Below are 22,956 nucleotides of genomic sequence, written 5' to 3' on the forward strand. Positions count from 1 at the left end.
ACATTCAAGCCTCCGCCGGCAGCTCAACATCTGCTGAAACATCTGGAATTACTCCTGAGTCCTGCAGCAGCTGCAGATTTCACAAATGCCGACCTCATGAAGCGATTTCTAATGGATTCCAGTTAATAAGCTTCACTTTTTTCTAAAAGTTTCTGCTTGTTTTTATTTTAATTATCAAAACATCTGCTTCGTATTGCTTTTGGTAAACACAGCAGTGCTGCCACAGCATCACTTCAGTCATTCATGGGTGTTCAGCAGAGCTTCTGGATGTTTTATATTCTTTATTTTTAAGCATTTTTATATTTTATAATATCAATAAAAAGTTCCCAGAAAAAGAAATAATTTATTTCTAATTGTAAACATGTTTTAAATTATATGAAACACTTTAATATCTGATTAATAATAATCATTGGAAATTTTTTTTTTAAGAAAGTCATTTCATTACACCAGACATTACAATCAAACATATATAATTTTATATTATTCTGAACATTTTCCCCAGGTCATCTGCTGATCGTGGGAGCTCTTCATTTCTACAGAGCTTCTGGAAAATTAAACAGTTAAACAGGGGCCCAGCAGCTGACTGCTGCCCCAGTGACCCTGAAGAGGAGAAGCCAGCCCTGCTGCGTGTGTGTGTGTTTGTGTGTGTGTGTGCTTTTAAAGGAAGCGGAGGAGGCGGTGGTCTTCACACACATGTGAACGCTGCACACAGAAAGACAGCGAAGTGTTTATTCAGACGCAGGACGACATAACTGACGAAAGAAAGAAAAAAGAAAGAAGGAAGCTGCAGGTGAGAAACTTCTCTTTATTTGTCTGTTTTCTCTCTGCGATTAAGTAACTTCCAGGATTTGATATTTAATAGTTTTTTAAGGTGTTTTAAAGACACCTGCATTTCACTGAAGTGTGTAATAATAACAAGATGGATACGTAAATTTATTTAACATCTCAAACTGAGAAATCATTTGAAAAAACGGGAAATAAAATATCTTAAACAGCTGAGTAAAGCTGTTGTTTTCCTGATGAACATCACAAATTAAACAGCGAATGCATCATTAAGGCAAAACAGAGGCTGGCTTTGGGCTCTTTATGTGTATGAATGTTTGCAGCGTTCAGGTGACGCCTCCTGCAGACTCACCTGAAACATAACTGTACCTGAAGCTGGGAGCTAGCATGAACTCATACTGACGTAATCCATGATTATTAACCTTCAGGTGATACTAGAGCAACTAAAGTGACTGTGGTCATCGATGTCTCCACTATATTATACTGGTATATCATTGTAAAGGCTCTTTAAAAGTGTTTCTCATGCCCATATAAGTTCCCTTCATCTATGACAGACGCTCTGAAAAATTTCTGAAATGTTGTTTATCGCAGTTTTTCGACTCATTTCCACGAGCTGAGCTGCTTTTATCGTCACTCTGGGTCTTGGTGTGTTAGCCATGGTTCACTGCAGAACATCACAGTGTTCTGATTAGAAGTGGAAAAGGAAACTCAAAGCTTATAAGGTTTTGTATTTTTTAACAGATTTCACATGACCTATCCGTATCCTTGCCACACGATTGGCCACATTTCTGTAAAGACATCTGTAACAAGTTGTGGGAGAATTTGAATCCAGCTCTCAAAGGGTTGATGATTTTGGATTACACTCACCGCTGTTACGCCGTGATGTTTAAAGGATGTATGTCATCAGAGAGTTTCAACTTCGGTGTTTCTTTCATCGAGCTCTGATGTGAAACTGTGAGCAGCCAGCGTGAGATCATGTTGTTGTGCTTGGATGGGTGGTGCAGTGGTTGGCCTCACAGCATTAAGGTCCTGGGTTAAAAACCAGCAGCTGGGGCCTTCTTCTCGTGTCTGTGTGGCTTCCTCCCTCAGACACGCGTTCTATTAACTGGTGAATCTAAACTGGCCGCAGGTTTTAACGTGAGGGGAAGGATTGTCTGTCTCTTGGTGTTAAACTGCCGACCTGTCCAGGGTGTATACCCGCTCGCTCTGTGACAGCTGGGACAGGCTCCAAGAGCTGAAGAAAGTAGATGGGTGGATGTTTATATTACAGATATTATGATACTGTAAATATTTGTGTGATTGTTCTCTTGGTATCTGGTTGCAGAGTTTCCACCTCCTTACAGTCATAAGGAGTTTCACTGATATTCATTTAACCACAATAATTGTGAGGTGAGAGTCTGATGCTGTCTCCAGCCTCATCTTTTGATTATTAGCAGAGCGGGACTTTCCCACCATCCTTGGAGAGCCACATTCATATTCACATCATGGCTGGACTGAAGGCTTTTAAGCACCCAGTGCATGCCTGGATCACTGAGTTACAGACCACTGCACATGGATGTTTCTCACACACACACACACGCGCTGGAGCTCATGGGAAAATCAGAGAAAACCCACAAAAAGTCTAAAAATATCTGCTGATAAATGATGCCGCTCGAGCTTATTTAAGATGTTTTTTATAAGGTTAATATTCTGTTTGATGCTAGTGTCCTTTTCCCATCTCTCACTCTTCTCCTCCTCCTCCTCTGTCTTATCCTCGCCTCTTTTTTCTCCTTTTGTAACACAAAAAGTAAAAAACAAATTACAGGTGTAGGATTTGCCTTGAAGAGAAAATTCTGCCATTGTTTCTCAAAGATTTGTTTTTTTCTGTGCAATAAAAAATAAGATAAAAGCTCATAAATAAATAGAATAGAGTTTATTTTGAACATGTAAATATAACTAAAATAACAAGAAAAACAAAACAAAGACAGCCAGTTGTCATGAATATCTCTATATCCAAACAATGTTTGTGCTCATAAAGGAGCAGGATGAAGTTTACACCTGTCTGTTTCTACGTCCTTATTTCAGATTCTATAATTTGTAAATTAATGATCAGAGTTTGACATATTTTCCCAATACACATGTTTAACTACAAACAAGCCTACACTCATATACGCTACACACATAAAACTATTTAAGTTCACAAACCAAAACAACAAACGACATTTTTACGTTGCTAAACACCCTGTGGTCAACACCCCAATAAATCTCTGTGCCTCGTGAAAATAACCTCTTTTATATTTGTTTTATATGGCGTTGTATCTATGCGACAAATACCTTAATGAATACTCTAAGCCTCGGTTACTCTCGCCTTGATCTATAACAATGAAGACGAGGCTTCAACAGAACATAGAGCAGCTGATTTACTCTTTAAGACATCCCCACTTACAGCAGGAATCTTAATCCCTTCACATCAAACTCACTTTTTTTCTATAAAAAGACTAAAAGCTCGGCAGCATTTAGACTTTTATGGTGAAAACAGTGTTTGCAAAGCCGGAAGACATTCAAGAAGCTTGTGATGGCAGGAAAGGTCAGCTCTCCCAGTAAAGCTGCTGTGGCAAAGTTCAAACTGCTGGGATGGTGACGCTGGTTTAAAACCAGGTACGGGATCAAATTCAAAGTACACCCGGGGAAATCAGCTGATTTTTAATTTTGTTTGTGTGTATTTGTTTGTTTTTTCGCGTTTGTTGAAGGCATTCAAACTTTTACCTTCATAAAGTTGCAGCCCGAGGAGAGAGGCCACTGCAAAGACTCCTGGGATGTTTCACGTTGATGTTAAAGTGTTAACTTACAGGGTCAATGCCCATATTGTGGTTATGTTGTGTTGTTGTTCATTTATGATGTGAACTGCGGTGTTTTCTTGCTTCTGGTTGGGTTGAATGTGTCTAGCGAGGGCCGCTATGACTGAGGCTGTGGCAATTAATGACCTCTGGGCACTTTTCCTGCTTCTTCATGTGCGTTACTGCTAACACACCTGCAATCTTGGAGGTTGAGTAGAGTAGAAAACACAGGAGTTTGAAATGCAGACTGAAATCTCTGTGTCGCATTTTTCCTGTTGAGTTTGTCACAATATTTTTTAAAAATTTGCAATATAGGCCATGAAAGTACGCAGAGATTTTTTTAGCTCTCAAGATCTGTTTTTGAGCACCAGTATCATGGAACTAATCATAGTTTCACCAGAAGAACTGAACCAGTTTAATGTCTGTGACATGGAAGAACACACAACGGTTATTATAGTTTAACTGAAACTTAACTAAATTAAAAATAATTAGACAAAACAAGTATGCTAACAAGAAATTCTACCCTGGATGTTTGATAGTTGTTTTGCTGATAATTCACTGGGGAAAATCTCTAAAAGTGCGTTCTGGGTACATTTTAAAGGCCTGTCTCACCAAAAATAAGCCGTAGCAAACGAAACGTCTCCTTCTTCCCGACTCTTTTATGCCGGGGTCGTCCCTCATGTGCTTAAAAATGAAAGTCAACCAGGAAGAATAACACAAATTAATAAGCTTTTAAAGTTTCCCTTTCCTTACAGGTACTTTCACTCCCTGTAACTCTGAATACGTCCCTAGTATGGATGTGAACATTTCCGTGACCTCAATAAATATTATTGTACAAAAAAATCGTCTGGAACTTTTTTCAGATTTTATTTATTTAAATGAAATTAATTGGCAGCAGAGTTTTAAAGGATAGAAAAGACTCAGTTGAGTCGAAATGAGGAGCAAAATCCAGTTCAAATCTGTATTTAAATGCTTCCACGTTCAGTTATCTGTGTCTAAATTTCTGTTCAGTGCTGTTAATGAAATTCTCATTGATCAAATTAGTCACAATTATTCTCTATGCTTTAATTTCTCTGACAGGATGGATGTGACATCACATTCTACTGCATCTAACGCCACTGAAGGCGACGAAAACAAGTCGGAAAACCAGTCAGAATGCATCGTGATCCAACCGACAGCCAACGGGACGCTCCCGCATCACAGCACAGGTGAGACAATTAGAAGGTCTGATGAGGTGAGACAGGAGGAACTCAGGGGCAGAGATGGATGTGTAAACAGAGAAAGTCCCAGATAACTTTAGAAAAAAGAAAAAGAAAAAAACAACTGCAGCAAGACAGAAACCATTAAGAGACACAAACAGGAAGAGATCTGAGCCATGTGGTGAAGAGAGACCGTGGCATGTCTCAGACAATGGCAGGAAAAATTGGCAATGAGCAGTGGGAAGAAAACAAAAGAAAACTGATCACAAATAAAACCTGAAGGACACTGTTTACCAGCTGGATGACCGGGTGGGAAGTATTCAAGAGCAGCGGTCCCCAACCCCCGGGCCTCGGACCGGTACTGGTCCGTGAGTCGTTTGGTACCGGGCCGCGAGAGTTGAGGCTCAGGTGTCAAATGTATAGTTTTCAGGGTTTTTATCTGTTTCCAGCGTTATTTTGTTATCGTTTTTATCGTTTACTCGGTTTTCCTGGGTCTTTTCACTGTGTTATGAATAAATCTTCTTTTTTTCGGTACCAGTACTAGTTTTATTTTGTTGTATTTATCCGCGACACCTTAAAGGCCGGTCCATGGAATATTGTTAAGCATAAACCGGTCCGTGGCGCAAAAAAGGTTGGGGACCGCTGTTCAAGAGAGTTACCTCGAATCTGAAATGTCTAATCACAGCTATAAGAGGGTACACTGAAGCCAGTGTGGAGAGCCAAAACGACAAAGGCCTTGTCAGGGTGGCTCCAAAAGCAACTCTACTGCAAAAATAAACATTTTACAGCCTCAACAAAATGCATTTTGGTCTGTTTTTAAAAAACAGCTAAAAACTCATCTTTTTAAACTTGCTTTTGGTTGATTTTTATTTTTAGGTTTTAGCTCCTGTGAAGCACTTTGTGATTTTTATCTTGAAAGGTGCTATATAAATAAAATTTTACTTACTTTTTACTTACCCCTAGTTTTGAAACAGCTGTATGGGGGTTTAGTTTTCTTACAGCACCACCGTGTGAATTTTACTGTTTTACTTTTGTCCATGACGCGCTTACCTTCAGGGTCATACTTCACACGAAGACCAAAATAGTTCCAAACGCCAGATCTGAATGAGGGTGCGGGAGGTTCAATTTCGGGTAGAGTTGAGGCAGTTGCCGTGTTGTAACGAGCTTAGCTTCTGTCTTGCTAGCTTGTGCTGCGCTCAGTGGATCTGCACTCGACAGTGCAGCCTAGGCGGAGTAGTCGAACGCAGATCCACTGAGCGCTCAACACAGACAGCATCGTTAGAAGAAACATGGCAGTAGCTAACAGTAGCTAACACTAACAGTGACGCCTCAAAAAAGGGGTTCAAATACCACCGAATGACATCACAGCAGCTACTTTCATCTTTCATATACAGTTTGTGCAAGCATCCAGCTGTCAGCTGCTAAATGTGTGTGACTGTGTGTGTGGGCGGGGCTTAAGTGGGTGTCTGTAACCTCAGTGCAGCAGAGAGTTTTCAGACTATCTCCATGTTTCTAATGGCATCACAGAGCTTCTTAAACTCTGACCTGAGGTCAGTTTAAGAGCTTCCGTCTGGATACGCATCCTGTCTGAGAGGACTTCCTGTTTCAGAACGCCGCTGCTCTACTTTTCGCCCTGAGATGAGACTTAGAGGCTGGGTTTCCTCCCACTCAATAAGTTTCTGACACATAAACAAACCAAAAAGGTCAGTTTCCCCAAAATTCTCCAAACAAGAAATTCCTAAAAGAGCAGCCATATGAAGGTTTTCTGGTGCTTCGGTCTGAGTGGTTTACAAACAAGAACCGATTCTTGTTAGAGACACAGCTGACTGAAGAGGTTTGCAGTAGGATCAACAAGGAGAAACACCAGGCTGAACTAATGTAAAGACTTCCTGTGAATCAAAGGTTAAGGTAAAACAGTCTGCCCTCTCACCTACACCCAGCTCACCTGGAACCGCTTGTTTCTTCCTGCAGATGAAGCTCCTCCCCCTGCCTCTCATAGGTCAGACCCTGACAGCAGTGATGACTGTTCGACAGATGGCTCCTCCACCAATGACGTCTCTCGTCTCCTGCCCGCTCAGCCCTCATCGTCACCGTGGAAACAGAAAGGTGAGTAATCGTATCTGACCGAGTGTGATGTGGCTCAGTTTGACGTCTTCTGTGATGTCACCCGTGATGTCATGTCTCTGTTTCTCAGGTGTGGACAGCTCATCGTCAACATCCCCTCCCCCCGTCTGCACTCCTCCATCTTCCTCTATGAAATCTCCTCCTCCTCCACCTGCCTCTCGGTCGTCCACCTCTAACAGACATCATCATCATCACCACCATCAGAGCACCAAGCAGAAGCGTTTATCCTCCACTAAAAGCCAAGCCTCCTCCAAGACAGACGCCACCCACATTAAGGAGGTCGCTGGAGATGGTGAGACAATCAGCTTTATAGTTTTATCGTTGTGATATGTATCCGATAATCATTTTTTAAAAGGCTTTAAAAGAAGGCACTACCTACAGGCTGCAGAGCTCATTACAGCCAGCCTGCAGCCCTGATGGTCCTCAGACAATCAGAGCCGTAAGTCCTCTTCGTGAAAAGGGTCCTTTAGTTCATCCACTCCCTAAAACATGCTGTGTTGTGCCTCCTCCTTTTTTATCCTCTATTATCTTATTAGTACACTGCCCATGAACAGATGTAACAGTATTTATAGCACAAAAAATAAAGGAAAAAATCCTCTTTAAATTAAAAGCATGTTAATGTTGGGACGGTCTCCCTGGAGTGTTCGGTTTCTCTGAAGTATGGTGGTACAGATGTTCAGCCACTGGTTTGTGGACCATTTTGCAACCTTGGGTTTGGTGGTCATTGTCCTAGTTTTTATAACCAGAATTAATTGTATCTGGATGAAATTGGCAGGTGAAATGTAGCTCTCTTTTTTTAAGTCGAGTTTATTAGATGGAGTGAATGTAGGTTATGGCATTAAAGCAGGGGTGGGGAACTCCAGGCCTCAAGGATCGGTGTCCTGCAGGTTTTAGATATCACCCTGGATCAATGATATGCAATGAGAGGCATAGTTCGTTACCAGTTCTCTGAAAAACACAAGACATGTTGAGGAGGTAGTTTTAGCCATTTAAATCAGCTGTGTTGGATCAAGGACACATCTAAAACCTGCAGGACACCGGCCCTTGACACCCGGAGTCCTCATGCATTTCCCCCAGAAAGCCAGAAGAAGAGCATAAGCATCACAGGTATTGGCAGTTTTTTACTGTCTGAAGTTCTTTGCCTAAAGGACCAAAATAAGATCAAAGAGTAACACATACTACTGGTTTTTCCACTGCCCTATGATGACAGTGCACAGCTGGTGGTGCAGATGTTTAAACTTTAAGCCAACAGAATCAAAGAGCAGCTTCATGGCTAACATGTTTACTCCTTCTTAATCTTCCAAATCGAGATCGTTTTATTTCATGATAAATTCATAAAGGTGTTTTGTTGGAATGAAAATACATTTGGCTTGATGCGTAAGGAAGAATGCAATTTTTGGAACATACTTTTTATGATAGTTTTAATGAGTAGCACATTAAACTACTGCCAGATTAACAGGAAGGGCTGCTGAAGAGTCTTTGTAGGACGATAACCGTTCCAAACTGCTGCTGTGAGCCGACCTTTGCGCTCTAAATGTGATGGAACAAAAACAGATCACATATCAGAAAAATGAAAACACTCCCATCTCTGTGTTTATCAGCCGTGCACCTCCAGCATGGAGGTTTGCTTATCTCTGCAGAGCACGCACGGGCCGATGAACCCTCCTGCTCCTCCCAGCATCAGGCGCTCTGCTTTCTACCAACCGACTCCCCGCAGGATGACAGGGTGATAGCAGCGCCCAGTGGTCATCAGATCTGTTAGAAGCTGCTTGTTTTCTCACAAAGTTTAAATGCCAGAACGTCCTGACTCTGCTCGTATGAGGCCACGTGACGAGAACTTTCTTGCTGCTTCCTGTCATAACGGCTAAAATTCAGATTCCTACTTCTGATTCTGACAGTAAGAAAACTCACCGCTTGTCTTTACTCTCAACTAAAAACTGTCTGCTTAGATAAAAACCCTCAGATGAAACTCAATAAACAAACACACAAAGACAATAACATGCTGAAAAATGAAGCTACAATATTTCAAGAATAGAGTCACAATGTTGCATGAAAGAACAAAAAAGTGTCATCATCTCTTAAATCTGTGAAACTAAAAGTCATCTAGTTTCATTTTTTAGTTTTTCCAGAGTTTGTATGCAAAAACATTGAAACAATACAATGTGAAAAAAAAGTTACATGGAGAAAAAGTTGTGTTAATGTAACATTAAGCCACTTGAAATTCATTGAAAATGAATGTTGTTAAAGATGTTAAAGAATTAAAGTAATTCAATTACACTTATTTTCTGTCACCTGTATACAATTACAATGTTCATTCAATGTGACAGTTATTCGAGGATATAAAGGATAAATGTGTCATGCTTGGTATAAAGGAGGTATCGAGAAAAGCCATTTAAAAAGCCAATTTAACCAGGTCAAACTACATTAAAGGCACATGGGAACAATGGTTAAATAAAGAGACGATTTAACAAAGAAAAGGGGAAAAACTGCTAAATACAGAGAGGTTTGATTGGGTAATTCGACACAGGTGGAACTAATTAAGGTGCCGCAAACAATCTTGAAAGGAAGAAAAGCAGGAAATAAAACCAGAATAGGACACATGAGGAAACTCAGCTTTAAAGTGAAACAGGAAGTGAACAAAACACATAAATCTAACACAGAAACCTGAAGATAAAAGGCAGCAGAAACTACAAATATCAAGGGCAACTACAAAACTAGCTAATATAGTAGGAACTGTGACAAGATAGGGATTATGTTGACTTTTGATTCAATTCAGTTCAATTCAATTGAGGTTTATTTATAGTGCCAAATAACAACAACGGTCACCTTAAGATCCTTTATATTGTAAAGACCCTGCAATACTACAGAGAAAACCCCAAAACTCAGCCCAGCCCCTGTGAGCAAGCACTTGGAAATCGTGGGAAGGAAAAGCTCCCTTCTAAGAGGAGGAAACCTCGAGCAGAACCAGGATCAGGGAGAGGCGGCCATCTGGCACAGCTACTCTACTAAAATTCAAGAATGAGAATGCCGAGCACGAAAGGAGTATTAGAGGTCATTTGAAAGAAAACGTTGCAGTTTAAAAAAAAAAAAAAAAAAAGGTAACTGCTAACTGATCACCTCAGTGACTGGTCACCTGACTTCCTATCCAATCGGTTGTCTTTACAGACTGTTGCGCTCACTGTCTCCTCGCCTGTCTCTTCTGCGAGCTGCTGTCCATGTGTTCGGCTGTGGGGGACTGTCTGGTGTGTGGAATGGGCGGGGCCGGGTGCTGCGATGCTGCGGCTGGCGGTTGCTGCTGCTGCTGCATGGAGGCCGCAGGGGAGGCAGCCTGCACCGAGGAGGCATGTCAGGCAGTTTTGGATTGTGGGATAATTGAAAATTGCTGCGGCTCATCCGACTGCTTGGAGATCTGTTTAGAGTGCTGCTCCATCTGCTTCCCAACATAGAGCAGCCAATCAGAGAAGGACTACAAAATGATGTCAAGGTGTGCTAATGATGTGGACTCCAGCACACTTCACTGACCAGGAGGCCGATTACAGACTGCACTTAACTTCGCCTCAGCTGGTTTTGTCTGGTTTGGTTCTCCAAGTCTACAGGAAACAAAAGATTATTTTGAGTTTTGAAAAGACACAAGTGCCTCTGAAAACACATGATCACCTCAGGCATCCTACGACTCCACAGACAATCACAGATAAACTGACAGAAAAGCAATCTTCAACGATTCTGAATAATAGTTTAGGACATTTGTCTGATACCAGAATGTTAAATGGGAATATCTGACAGCTTCTCATGACAGTAAACTCCACATCCGAGCATTTTGTACTGTTGAATGACAGCCAGATGGACTAATCACACACCCTGATCACGATTTGTCCTGTGTTACATTGTCACAGCTCCTGGGCTTGCTTAGGTAAATGATTTCTAACCTTAATCAGAGTTACAGTAGTTTTACATTCTCTGAATTTTGTTTTCCTGCTGAGCTGTTGAACACTGCACAAATAAAACTGAGAGTTTCTAAAGCCAGTCCCATCGTGTCTCTGATTGACAGCTCAGCGGGGGGAGCAGGGCCGGGTGGAGCAGGAAGTAACTCCTGTGGGGACAGGAAGCGGGTGTGTTTGTCAAAGCAGCGTGCCAGGACGTCCAAACAGGAAGCAGGAAATCACTGGAGAGACAATGGTACCTGACCTCTGACACCCGGGACAGGCCAACATCAAAGAGAGATACATGCACACGTTTGTCCGTTTGTCCTAGTGAGCACTGTGATCAACGTACTGCTTTCCCCGGCCCCTGAACCAGAACGTGGATCTAATCTGACCCTTTAGACAGCCTCTGGAGCTCTGACCCACACTTTTCAAAGAGTGTCCCCATTTTCCAAAATGTCCTCACAGCATTTGACCCGGATCATTGTCCCCACAATGGTAGTTAAACCAGAATAAACACATGGTAACCAAAACAACTGTGACATTTTCCCACAGACTGCTTCTAGATTCAAACATATCAGTGTTTTTTTCACTGGTAGGTTGATCCACATTTGCTGCTGTCAAATCCACATGTTTATATAAATCATGACCTGGAGCCAGATTTATATAAACATGTGGATTTGAGTTTAATTAAACTCAAATAAATTTTAATGTAGGTTATAAAATTAAAGGTTAACTGTTTTATCTTTACTTTTTGTTTCACCTCAAACATTCAGCATTTTTATATAAGTAGGTTTTTGGCTTTGTAATAGCCTGCTCGTAAAACTATAATAATCAAGATGCATTAGTTTGCTTGACTAAATGATTTGATGGTGAAGCAATTTTATATTCTTGTGGAAATTTGTATTTTACAATTCAATTCAATTCAATAAAACTTTATTGATCCTGAAGGTTGACCCCGAAGGAACTTGGGACATGCTTCAATATTATCCAGAGCATTTTCAGGGACAGTAAATTTAACACAAGTCATTTATTTAAATATTTAAGGCCAGTGAACAAATATTCCTGCATTTATGAATTTTTGATTGCTTCTTTATCCACATTACACTAAATCCCTACAGCCACTCTTGTGGGTGGTGGAACCACAGGAGAGCTGGCCTCAACTGGCCTCCAACCCACTCCACTGAGGTCTTGTGAATCACACTTCATCTGGATGAGGAGGCTGAGGCAAATCTAGGAGAGTTTATGTATCATGCCTCCTATGATTTCCTGTGAAATCATTGTGCAGGGAGAAGTTTAAGTACAATTTTACTTCCGGGACATTTTTGTAATGGAGGGTTTTGGGTTTTTTTTAACAATGCTATTATAGAAATTTTACTTCATTAAAGCTCCTGAGTACCTCTTGAATAATTCTTCCAATTTCCTGGCATATAAATGGATGTTTGTTATGGACTTACATAGACTGGAATGATGTTGTTTTGTTAATCAGCAGAATGGCTCCCCCTGCTGGACATGAACAGAGTGACTCCTGTCTGGTCTAAGTGTTAGATGCTGTAAAGAGACTGTGTTTTTCTCTACATATTACTTTATTGTAACAATTAGCAGCTTTCAGAACACTTGCACACCTTTTGCTCAGAGTTTTCTAGATTATTTAAAACAATTATATTATTACTAGTCTTTACAAAGTTATAAATGTTGTGAGATTTCTTGTACAAAAAAAACTTTTTTGCAGTAAGTGAGCAAACACAACACAGAATGAGACAAACTTCTGTTTAATGATTTATTTCTCTATAAAAGTTGGCATGTGAACCTTGATGGATCTATAAAACAAACTGTTAACTGAGAATAAACAATGACAAACTATATGGTTGTAAACATATGATAAACATAAATGACATAAACATAGATTTAAAAAACAGCAATCCCTTTATGCAAGAATCACCTGATCCTCATAACTGAACACCTGACTCTGCTTATTCAGGTATTAAATCTCATTTCTAGCACAGACAGGTTTTCTCTGGCTTACACCTAATGCAACATTCAGAGATAATTGGTATCACAACAATAGTTATCAGCTTTCTTCGTTACATCAGCCTTTCTTTATCAAACCGTGAGCACAGTAACGCGTTTGGCGCGTCATTCAGCACCAATCAAGCGACACTGCCTTCTTCTGTGAAGAAGAACGGGTCACAGAGAGCTGTGAAGGATCTGACAAAACTTTAGAGTGGCTCTCTAAATAAAACCAGAGAGGCATGCTGTCGAATACTGCTAATCTGGTTCCTTCCTAAAGTGAATATACTGTTTAACTATCTGCCAGAAATCGCTTTGACCAAATGTAAGTGCAGTTCACTTCATTTATTAAACATTCTCTGAGATAAACACCAACAGGACTGCAAAATTAACCTGGCAGAAAATCAGGACCAAGCATAAAAACATATTTGTGTATTTCCTGTATCAATAACTGAATGCAAGTAGGTTCATACAGTCTGTGTTACTGTAACTTGCATTGCTAACAATCCATAACAGCCCAACAGGTTTTACTGGCCACATCAAGCTCAGTGCTTTTTTCCTGTAATTAAGTTCCTCTTTCCCGTCTTCACCCTTCCTTCATATTTTCCCTGGTATGAAGGCATGAGCCTGGTTCTGTTGCATATTTTTTTTTTACAGTTATGAAGGTAGGTTTTTTTTCCCTACTGCTGCCAAGTGCTGATCATAGAAAGTTGATGGCTTGTGAACTCTGTAATATACAATGTATAGTGCCCTGAGATGGCTGTAGTTATGAATATATGCTATATATTCTTGCTTTGTAGTACACGGCACAGATGACATTAGCAGGAATTAATACTATTGTTTGGCCATGATTTAGTATCACCTGGGAAATTCAATGAATGACATCAGCCCAATAAATGGCCATTATCAACTGTAATAAGTCACTTATACATGACTAGTCGGCACCCTCCACCACCTACTCAGAGTCTTAAAAAAGTATCATCCAATTACTGATAAATAGAAGAAAACCAAGATTCCAAAGGTGATCTATTAGATGTCAGATAAACAACAAAAACCAGCATTTTAACGTGGTTAATGTTGGTTTTGGAGCCACAAATGTGGCAAACAGTAACTGAAAATGAAATAAAACTAGACACAAACACAAAGATCCCACATGGCACATGAACCGCAGTCTGCAGGCTGTTGTCTGCCATATTTAAGGGAGCGATGTTGGCAGCCATTTGGGCTGATGTTGTGATCGTGCAGTAATAAAGTAACAGAGATCAGCAGAGATCTCATTTATCTTGTGTCTTGGTGTCTCTGTTCCCACATCTTACTAACTTGTCTGCAGTCAGTATTATTTTTCCTAACCAGCATCACCAGCAGAGCACCTTAAATTTCCAACAAAACCCAGACACATTTACATCGGCGACTGTAACATATGAGGAAATCGTTCCACAAACAAACATAGCTGCTAAGATGACACGATTTTAGCTAGAGCTAATTACATCAAGCACAGATAGCAGCTAGCTCTGTACAGTAGCTAACTAAACTAGCAGGTAGGAGAATATGAACAACAGTATGTAACTAGTTAGCTTTTAACGCGAGCACGTTTTAACATTAACAGCTAACTCGACAAGTTCTTGTTTGGTAACCTGTCTGTTATAAGATAGGAGGGTTCCTGAAGACAAAACACCTGCAGCTAAGAGTTAGCTTACAATTAGCCTCAAGCAATGGAAACTGTAGCTGGTTTAATTGAAGGCTAACGATTATAAACTCATCAGCAAGAATTGATTGAAGCTTAAAATGTTAATTTGGCTGCTGTATGAGAAGAGTCTCAATGCTAATAAAACATAAAATTCTAAAGATGAAACAAACTGAAATGAACAGTTTTCTTAAGGATTGGTGGCCGATTACAAAAGTTTCCCTTCTTTTTGCTCTGGACATGGTTTCAATCAGGCAGCGCATATATTAAAAATAAAACTGAATCAAAGTCCTGAAGCTATGCAGACTCCTCTGATCCAATAAAAATCTCTACTCAGTTTTCCAGCACAGTGATTATAGATTCATTTATATTTACAGGAATGAACTGAGGCACAATCAATGTCTCAGTATTTTAACTACTTTATAAAACCTCGTAAATCCACATTTAAAAAAAAAAAATTATGATTCTTTGAGTCTCAGCAGTTCAGGTGAGTGCGTGTGAGGAACCTGAACACAATTTTGACACTGGGGTTTGCAACAACAGCTGTGACAACAACACTTCAGGACAAAGGGGAGTCCCCTGGAAGACATGCTGATGGTTTCTGTTACACTGCATCACCTTGGTGTGTTTTTTGCTTTGTTGATGTCACAGATTGAAAAGCAGTTCCCTAAAAAAAAATTAAAAATGAAGTCCCGCCTTCAGTTCTGGCCAATCAGATCCCTGTGCGCGATGGGGTCATCAAAGATCCTCATCCATGCTGAAGCTGCTCCTTCTGCTGCTGGTCTTCGAAGCTCCGCAGGACAGCAGAGGGTCGGACATCACTCCTGCCCCGCTCCCGTCCTCCATCAGGAGGCCCCCCAGGCCGTTCAGGTCAGTCAGCCCCATGTCAGACATCAGGTCTGGGGAGAAAACAGTGGCGGCTCCCTGAGGCTCATCTAGGTCCGTAAAAGTCAGAGCATCCAGACCCAGAGAGGGAGTCACCAGGGAGGAGGAGGAGGGGGGGGAGGAGGAAGAGGAAAAGGGGTGAAGCAGTGGAGGAGAGAGCAGGGTCTGGGGGTCCAGAGAGGAGGAGGAGGACTTCGGGGGAGGTGAGTTGGAGGAGGAAGAGGAGAGGCCATGGACGCGAGCCTGAAGCTCCAACTCCTGCAAAACAAAGAAATTAGAGTTTGTGAAGCTGCAGCTACGTCCATGTGATGGACAAGGACAGTAGCTCAGACCACCACCACACCCCGCCCCCTCTGCTCACCTGTATGCGGAGCATCAGCGAATGGTTGGTGCTCTCCAGCCTCCTCTGCCTCTCCTCCATCTCTCGGGCTCTGTGCTGTTCCTTCTGCAGCTTGCGGATGTAATCCACCGACGCCTTCAGGATGGTTCCTTTGTTCCACCTCGTCTCACTAAAACACCAATCACATTCAGTGCCTCGTTAACACACGGCAGGATAACGAGGTGCTGCTGCCAACACGTACAGACATGAGTGCTGAACTAAAAGTAAAGTCTATGTAACAATATATATCAAATTTCAATTTCAAATAAAACTTACAAAGATTATTTAAATGGAAAAAGTCAGCTGTATCACTTTAAATAAGCCAACATCTCACTGATTAATCAAGTGCAAAATCTGTGCCTTTGTCTCTGTAGTCTCTTTGTGTCTTTGCTTTTGTTGTACTACTGGTACCAGCAGGAGTGTAAGTGTACAGAGTGTGAGTGTGCAGCGTTTACTAACGGGTCAGAGGATTTAGGGATCAGAGCTCCGAGTTCTTTGATCCGGTCATTGATGTTGAAGCGCCGCCTCCTCTCGACTGTAGGAACACATCGACATTATTTTAGCGTGCAGATGTCAATGCATTCGGCAGGAGTTATACAACTCTGCACGGGAAAAATGTTGCAATAAAAGCAGCAACAGAAGCATTTTGAAACCAAAGGTGACAAAAAACAGGAATAAGAATCAGACAGTCAGCAGATCTCAGGCTTCAGTTAGGACAGATACGTGCCTTCAAATCATCTGCATCAAATTTGAATTTTTACATCAAATATCAAAGTTTTCCTTTAGCAATACTGATTGTTTCTGACCCTTAAAAGTTCACTTCATGGCGTCACGCACCTCCCCCCCACCCCACCTCCAACTGGTGTTTTTTTTTTAATGAAATGCTCCCAGTCACCAGTTTCCCTTCTTCAGCTATGAGAGAACAATCAGATGAATGAGTCTCGATCGGATGTTCTCCACATCTTTTATTACAGACGGAGAAAATTCTCTGTTCCCTGCTTCAAACCGAGACGCGCTGCAGCAGAGCAGTATGTGAAGCTGCAAACTCAGGAAGCCGAACTATGCGACGCTCTCTCCTCACCTGAAGTTATCTGCTGCCAAGCAGGGCGCGGCTCGAGGCTGGCTCCGAAAGTGAGCCAGTTCTCTTTAGACTTCGTATGGGGGCGGGAGGATGCTAGGACTTCCTTCTGCTAACTGGAGTCAATGAAGTGGAAGCCTAAACTGTTTGTGCTTTTGGAGCATTTAAATTATACTATGTGACAAATATACGACTTACTGTGAAGTACGGATCATCCAGGAGGTTTGTGATATAGTTTTAGGGAGTCACAGTGTTTTATCGGTCTGTGCTGAGCTGATATCTCTGCCTGTGCAGGATACCTGCACACTTCATTGATGCAACTTCCTAACAAAGCTCAGTGTTCACACTGACAATAAACTGGGCTTCACTGCAAACTCTGAAGCCCTCTACAAAGACTGCTGAGGATCTTTAACATCTGCTGGATGATGCTCAGGATGTTTTATGAGTCTGCAGTGGCCACAACAGACTCAAACAGATCCACAGTCCAGTAACTTTGTGGGTGTGGAGGTGACAGAAAGGACGTGTTAGACGGCCACATCAAAACACTCATCCTGCCGCAGTCAGAAGGTCACACCGATGGCCACCTCCGCCTCGTAACACTGTCATGACTTGTATTTTGTCTATATTGAACATGATATTTACGATGTGAATATTTAAACTGAATTGAAGATTTAGTAGTTTAATTTGTTTTTAATAATCTTTTATAGAGAGTTTACGTTTCTTACTGCTTTTCTTTTAAGACACGTTTTCCAGTCGGCTCAGACCGACCAACATTCTGCGAAGTAGCCAAAGATTTCTCTCTATAGTGGAGCGTGCACGTGTGTCGGCACAAGTATGTCAGTCAGTTTTGTAAAACTGAAGCATGTCAGGAATCAGAAACACCTGAAACCTGCAGGTTCACATCTGCCTCTGAGATCTGCTGAAAGAATGCCACACAGTAACACACAAATATTTTACTGGCTGGTGGAGTAATACTGCCGTACTCACTGAGGTTGTGATTGTCCTTCTTCTGTCTTTCTTTAATCAGAGCTTTGGACTCCACCTCTGCAACAACAACAACAACAAAAATCAATCGCAATCAATATTCGATTGATCAATCATGAGTTCATCGTGAGTGACTTTTCTCTGCTGCAGCAACAGCTGTCAGTTCTGTTTCATGTGTTTTTTAATGTCGCTTGTTTTGTAGCGTAGAAACAGCAGAATGTCAGTTTCAGCTTGGACAAAAAGTTCATGTTGACTGAACAGGAAGTTGGAACTGATGATGTGGGAAAATACGAGTGGCTGCCGTGGCCGTGTGTGCGTGTTCAGAGGAAGTCGTGATGTTGACTCATCAAAATTAAGAACACATTTTCAGCCAGGAGGAACAAGAGGGAAGCACAGAGGGAAACACAGAGCGAAGGGCCTCGCTCCCGGCACGCTGGAACGATGCCACGCGACGACAGACACAAATCGTCGTGAAGGAGCAGCCAATCACAGCAGCTCACTCCTGCAAGGAGTCTGTGTTTTACAATGCTTTCATCTGAAAAGCTTTCACGTAAACTGTGTTTGTGGTCACTGTGACGCCCCCTGCAGGTGATTTAATGCACTCGGAAGACCTCAAAGTCTAATCAGAGGCTGCATATTTATAAGTTTCTGTCTGCAGCTCGAGCTCCTGGAAATCACGTATGGTGAAAATGCTTCCTTGTCCAGCTGACAAACATCCTCTTTGATGAGAAGTCTGCAGGTTCACAGCCTGACTGATGCATAACTGCCAAGTAGCAACTCCAGGGCTGAAAACTGAAGCCAACACAGCAAAGCCCAAAATTGCCGTTCCCCTAATGACCACTTAAAGCTGGCTCTAAAAGCAAGTAAACCCTACAGACCTCCGTGTTGAAATGTCCAGCTTCAGAGCAGAAACAAACATCTTTACAGCCTGAAACAACAAATGATGTTGCTGCGAATTGCACTCGCTGAAATGGAATAATACTGTGCAGTGTGGTACTACCCTTCTAGCATTTTGTTCATCTGTTAGCGCCAATTAACAGCTCGCTAACCAAGCTTGCTAGGTTTAAAACTTAGCACTCCCTCCTCATATCTAAGTACGGTTGCTTCTGGCTCCAGAAAGATAGCAACCCAACGTGATGAAGCTAAAGCACAAAATGCAGAGTCCACAAAGCCCAACTGTCCATCATCTTTCATCGACAGTCTATGGTATCTGGTAACATGTAACCTGAGTGTGTGATATTTACCAGTCAGCTCTCTCTTGACGGCATGCAGGTTGGCCGGGCAGCTGTTACTAACGGTAAGCGTAGGCATGGTGTTCCCGACGCTGCCACCATACCCGTCCAGCAAGTTCTCAGGATCAGGGAGCTGCATGGACCAATCAGAGCACAGAATCAGATGAGTGACAGGTAGATTATCCCCCCTCCTCCTGTCAACAGCGAAGTCCAGAAAACACACATTTATGCACAAACACACACACGTCACTCTGGTGAGTCTGAGCAGCTAACCTGCTGTCACAGAGGTCAGAGGTCACAGTTTCTGCAATCAGCTGCGGTTAAATAACATGGAAGTCAAACCACCACCGTGGATGGACTACTGAGCAACTGGACACTGAATCAGGAGCCTCCAGTTAAGTGTTCCGCGACAACTTTAAAACCACGCTGAACTAAAACTGATTTTTCCTGAGCTCTGTGTAGCCGATGAACTGTGGAGCAGAAATGAAACGTGTGCTGGTTTAAGGTCTGACTTTTCTGTCAGCTCTCATCAACTAAAGTCAGAAACTGAGGAATCTGCTGATCGAACAGGAAGCTGTGCTAACAACTGGCTCGCAGATAACAGGGACAGAAACAGAAACCAGCTCCTCCCGGCCTACACGGTCTGTTTGGGGACGAATCTCCTCTACGGGCACATTTTTAAGAGCTTCATCAACATTTTAGCTTCTTTATATTTTCATTTGAGATCAAAATACAAAAATGACAGTAAATCAGGGCCTGGCTGTGAGTTTTATTTCATGCTATTTTATACAAATAACCTAAAAAAAATGTGACAGACTAATTGATTTATTTATTTTTAACCTTATTTTATTGTCATTTTAATTGTATTTGGTTACTCTTTGGAACTAAATCTTTACTTACTATAATTATGCTGAAAAAATGATCTAATAATCCACACTTTCTTCTGACTGGCCGGCTTCCAGCAGCCTACAGAGGGGCAGCACCGAGTGCTAGCTGTACTTGGTGGCTGTGCTTTGTTTTTTGTGCGTGACCGCATAAAATATATAATATAAAATAACTCGAGCAATATGAATCTCGTTCATAATTAATATGAACATCAGGCTTTGTAACATTACATATATGACAGAAAATACTGGACGAGTGGAACAATTCCTCTTTAAACTGGGATTTACTACAAATTCAGTTCCCTACCACACAAACCCAGTTAGAGATATCATTCGTTTATGGGTACCCTCGATTTTAACTAAAAGATTTCTTAAAATATGGAATCAGAGCGCATTAAGAGCACAGCCAAAGCTAAAACAGCCTGAAAGAGGAAGAAATGCAAATCTCGTCAGACCACAATACAAACCAAGAAGTTGATCTTTATTAGAGAGGCGGGTGAAATGAAAGCTAACTGCTGACATGATTCCAGCACAGAGAAAAGTATTAATTTAGATTAATACATTTTAAATAATGTAATCAGTGTACTGTGGAGAGGAAGACTGAAACTGAGGCAAAGTAGCCGAGCACTTTCTTTTACTGCAGCGACTTAAACTGTAAGTCAGACAACAAATGAGCCGCTGAGTTTATCTTGTGTTGCAGCCTGTTGAGCAGAAACTTCAGTTGAATGAATGCTGACTGACTACCGTGCATATCGGCACAGCCCTGCAGCTCAGAGCTCCTCTTATCATCTTTCTAGGAAACGCCAGCTTTCCTTAAGAACTCAAATTTAAACAGCAGGCACTTTCAAAAGAAAAATCTGATTCTGGGCACCAAAGGGAGCAGGAAACATCTGGAGGCTACAGCCAAACTGCAGCAGATTTATAGAGAAATTACAAGAAAGGTTTTCAGAGAATGAAAAAAAGTTAGGATTAAACAGATAAGCCTATAAAACATTTAAAAAGCAGCTGAGAGTGATGTGTTTAAAGTATAAAAACAATGCAAACCAGCAGACACGGCATCAATCTGGATGAATAACCCAGTTTTAATCGGTTTTCTCTTTAAGGCGACTATGCTGCATTTCCTCAATGAGCAGCTGCAGTCCAGAGGTCAGAGGTCAAACTTTCCCCAAACTCAAAAAATACAAGCTGGACATTTTACCTCTGATTTAATCCTCCTCTTCTCATGGTCGGGCAGTAACACCAAAATCCTCATCTTGCTAATTGCACACAAACACACATGCAAACAAACACACACACACACACACGGACAGACACACAGCGAGTCGCTGAGCTGCTGCTGAGCTTCCCCTTTCTGTTCAGACAACTGTTTAAAAATGAGGAAACGTCTCTTTAAGAAAGAAAGCAAAAAAAGAAAACTCCCAGAGAGCTTTATTATCTGCCTGACACACGCACCGTGTGTCTCCACCCACAAAAACGAGGAAGTCTGGAAAGCTGAACTGATACTCTGTGACAGCCTCTTCCACCTCCACTGTCACTGCAGCTTCACACATACGAAACATCTGCATTTCCTCCAGGTGATGGCCAGCAGGGGGCGACAGAACCCACACAAAAAAGTCAGGCTGTATTTAGATTACCTTAATTCTACCTTGATTCTTTGCCTCAGTAATGTTCCTGATGAGTTTTCTAATCTGACATGTTGTCAAACATGTGGCTCGGGGGCCAAAACTATCTCACCAATAGGACAAATCTGGCCCACAGCAGCTGTACAGCAGTCATTTCAGCTGTGAGGACCGGAGTGAAAATATTTGGATAATGAATTAAAACTGAAGTTAATTCATTTAAATGAGCTTTAACCATGGAGTGAAATAGTATTATTGTTTGTTAAAACTTTAAACCAGAATGAAAGCCAAGGGCTGACGCTGAAATGAAACTGGGCCACTGAGCTGCTCACAACATTGCTGAGATCCTGATTATTTAATATGATAACCCACAGACTTAAAAACTTTATTAAAGACTTAATAAAATATATAGAAATATACTGAAATTTCATTACAATAAACTAAATTAAAAACATGTGAACTGAATTAAACATGAGTCAGCCTGCAGGGAAGTGAAACTGGACTTTATATCCGAGTATGTAATACCAACGTGTACCACAGGAGAGGTCAGCCAACCAGTGTATCATCCATCCAATCTGCCCTGAGCACAACATGAGAAACAAAGGAAGCAGCAGCCGTAAAGGACAGGCGTTTGAGTGAATGGCACATCAAACAGTGACTGAAGCACCTGGAAAGAACTCCTTTTCACCACCAGCACAAACTCTCAGAAAGAACCCACGCTCGATTGCAGAGAAGAGATCAAATCTAGAGCGAAACAATAACAAAAACCGGAGTAGTTTTCCACAGCTACACTAAAAGCCTCTGATATAAAAAGCTGCCCCCTGGTGGTGAAAGCTCAAGTTACATTTTTGCAGAGGGTAATTTTAAAAAGTTCCTCGTTAATAACTGAACAAGGGAACGGGGTTGTATTTCCCAACGTGACCTGATGGGGGCAGTGTTGCTTGAGCTCAGACACGATCATCAGAAGTGGGTTTGGTTTGTTTTATTGTTACAGTAACACGTGACAGCTCCAGCCGGTGTGGTGTTTTCCTTCATGTTGGAGGGTATTGAGGAGGCGGATGATGATGATGATGATGATGGGGAGGAGTTTGTTTCTGTTTGTCGGTTAGTCGTCACGTCGTTTAAAAGTAAAACCAGAGAATGCACCGTGTGATGTTTTCGAGTGTGTTTGTGCACGTGTTGCGTTACCGTGTTGGCGAGCTGCAGCTCCGAGTCGATCAGCGTCAGAAACTCGTCGTTCAGGCTCGAATCCAGGCTGATGATGTCATCGACGATGATGTCTTCTACCTGAATGAACCAATCACAGAGCAGATGAGCATTGTGTCACCTCGGGTAATTAGTGTGAATGCTATTTAAGCA

The 22,956-nt window shown here is 41.7% G+C and overlaps 2 protein-coding genes across 5 annotated transcripts in view; one reads left to right on the top strand and one right to left on the bottom strand.

Moving 5' to 3' along the window:
• The first annotated feature begins 509 nt into the window (after positions 1-509).
• zgc:113363 (uncharacterized protein LOC791449 homolog) overlaps positions 510-22,956 on the top strand; it is a 26,901-nt gene continuing 4,454 nt past the window's right edge. The window contains exons 1-6 of one of the 4 annotated variants that reach the window (XR_006054801.1): positions 511-790; positions 4,680-4,807; positions 6,770-6,904; positions 6,993-7,214; positions 8,538-8,819; positions 10,088-10,196. Coding sequence is in view for 3 of the 4 variants with exons in the window: in XM_014336439.2 (XP_014191925.1) it covers positions 4,681-4,807; positions 6,770-6,904; positions 6,993-7,214; positions 10,088-10,368 (765 nt within the window). In the remaining variant the exon portion in view is untranslated. Of the gene's footprint in view, positions 791-4,679; positions 4,808-6,769; positions 6,905-6,992; positions 7,215-8,537; positions 14,965-22,956 lie in introns of those variants that run through there. The other 3 variants (XM_014336439.2, XM_042224434.1, XM_042224433.1) reach the window with 3 other exon arrangements.
• The window catches only part of tfe3a (transcription factor binding to IGHM enhancer 3a), a gene marked incomplete at its 5' end in the record, with an annotated part of 15,847 nt that continues 7,874 nt past the window's right edge, over positions 14,984-22,956 (bottom strand). The window contains 6 exon segments of the mRNA XM_014336438.2: positions 14,984-15,679; positions 15,783-15,930; positions 16,260-16,335; positions 17,866-17,922; positions 19,107-19,227; positions 22,786-22,884. Of these exon segments, the coding sequence (XP_014191924.1) occupies positions 15,275-15,679; positions 15,783-15,930; positions 16,260-16,335; positions 17,866-17,922; positions 19,107-19,227; positions 22,786-22,884 (906 nt within the window). The 3' untranslated portion in view covers positions 14,984-15,274.

The sequence above is a fragment of the Haplochromis burtoni genome, unplaced genomic scaffold (genome assembly GCF_018398535.1).
Source record: "Haplochromis burtoni strain Fernald_Lab_line unplaced genomic scaffold, NCSU_Asbu1 Contig_138, whole genome shotgun sequence".
In the NCBI taxonomy this organism is placed as follows: Eukaryota; Metazoa; Chordata; class Actinopteri; order Cichliformes; family Cichlidae; genus Haplochromis; species Haplochromis burtoni.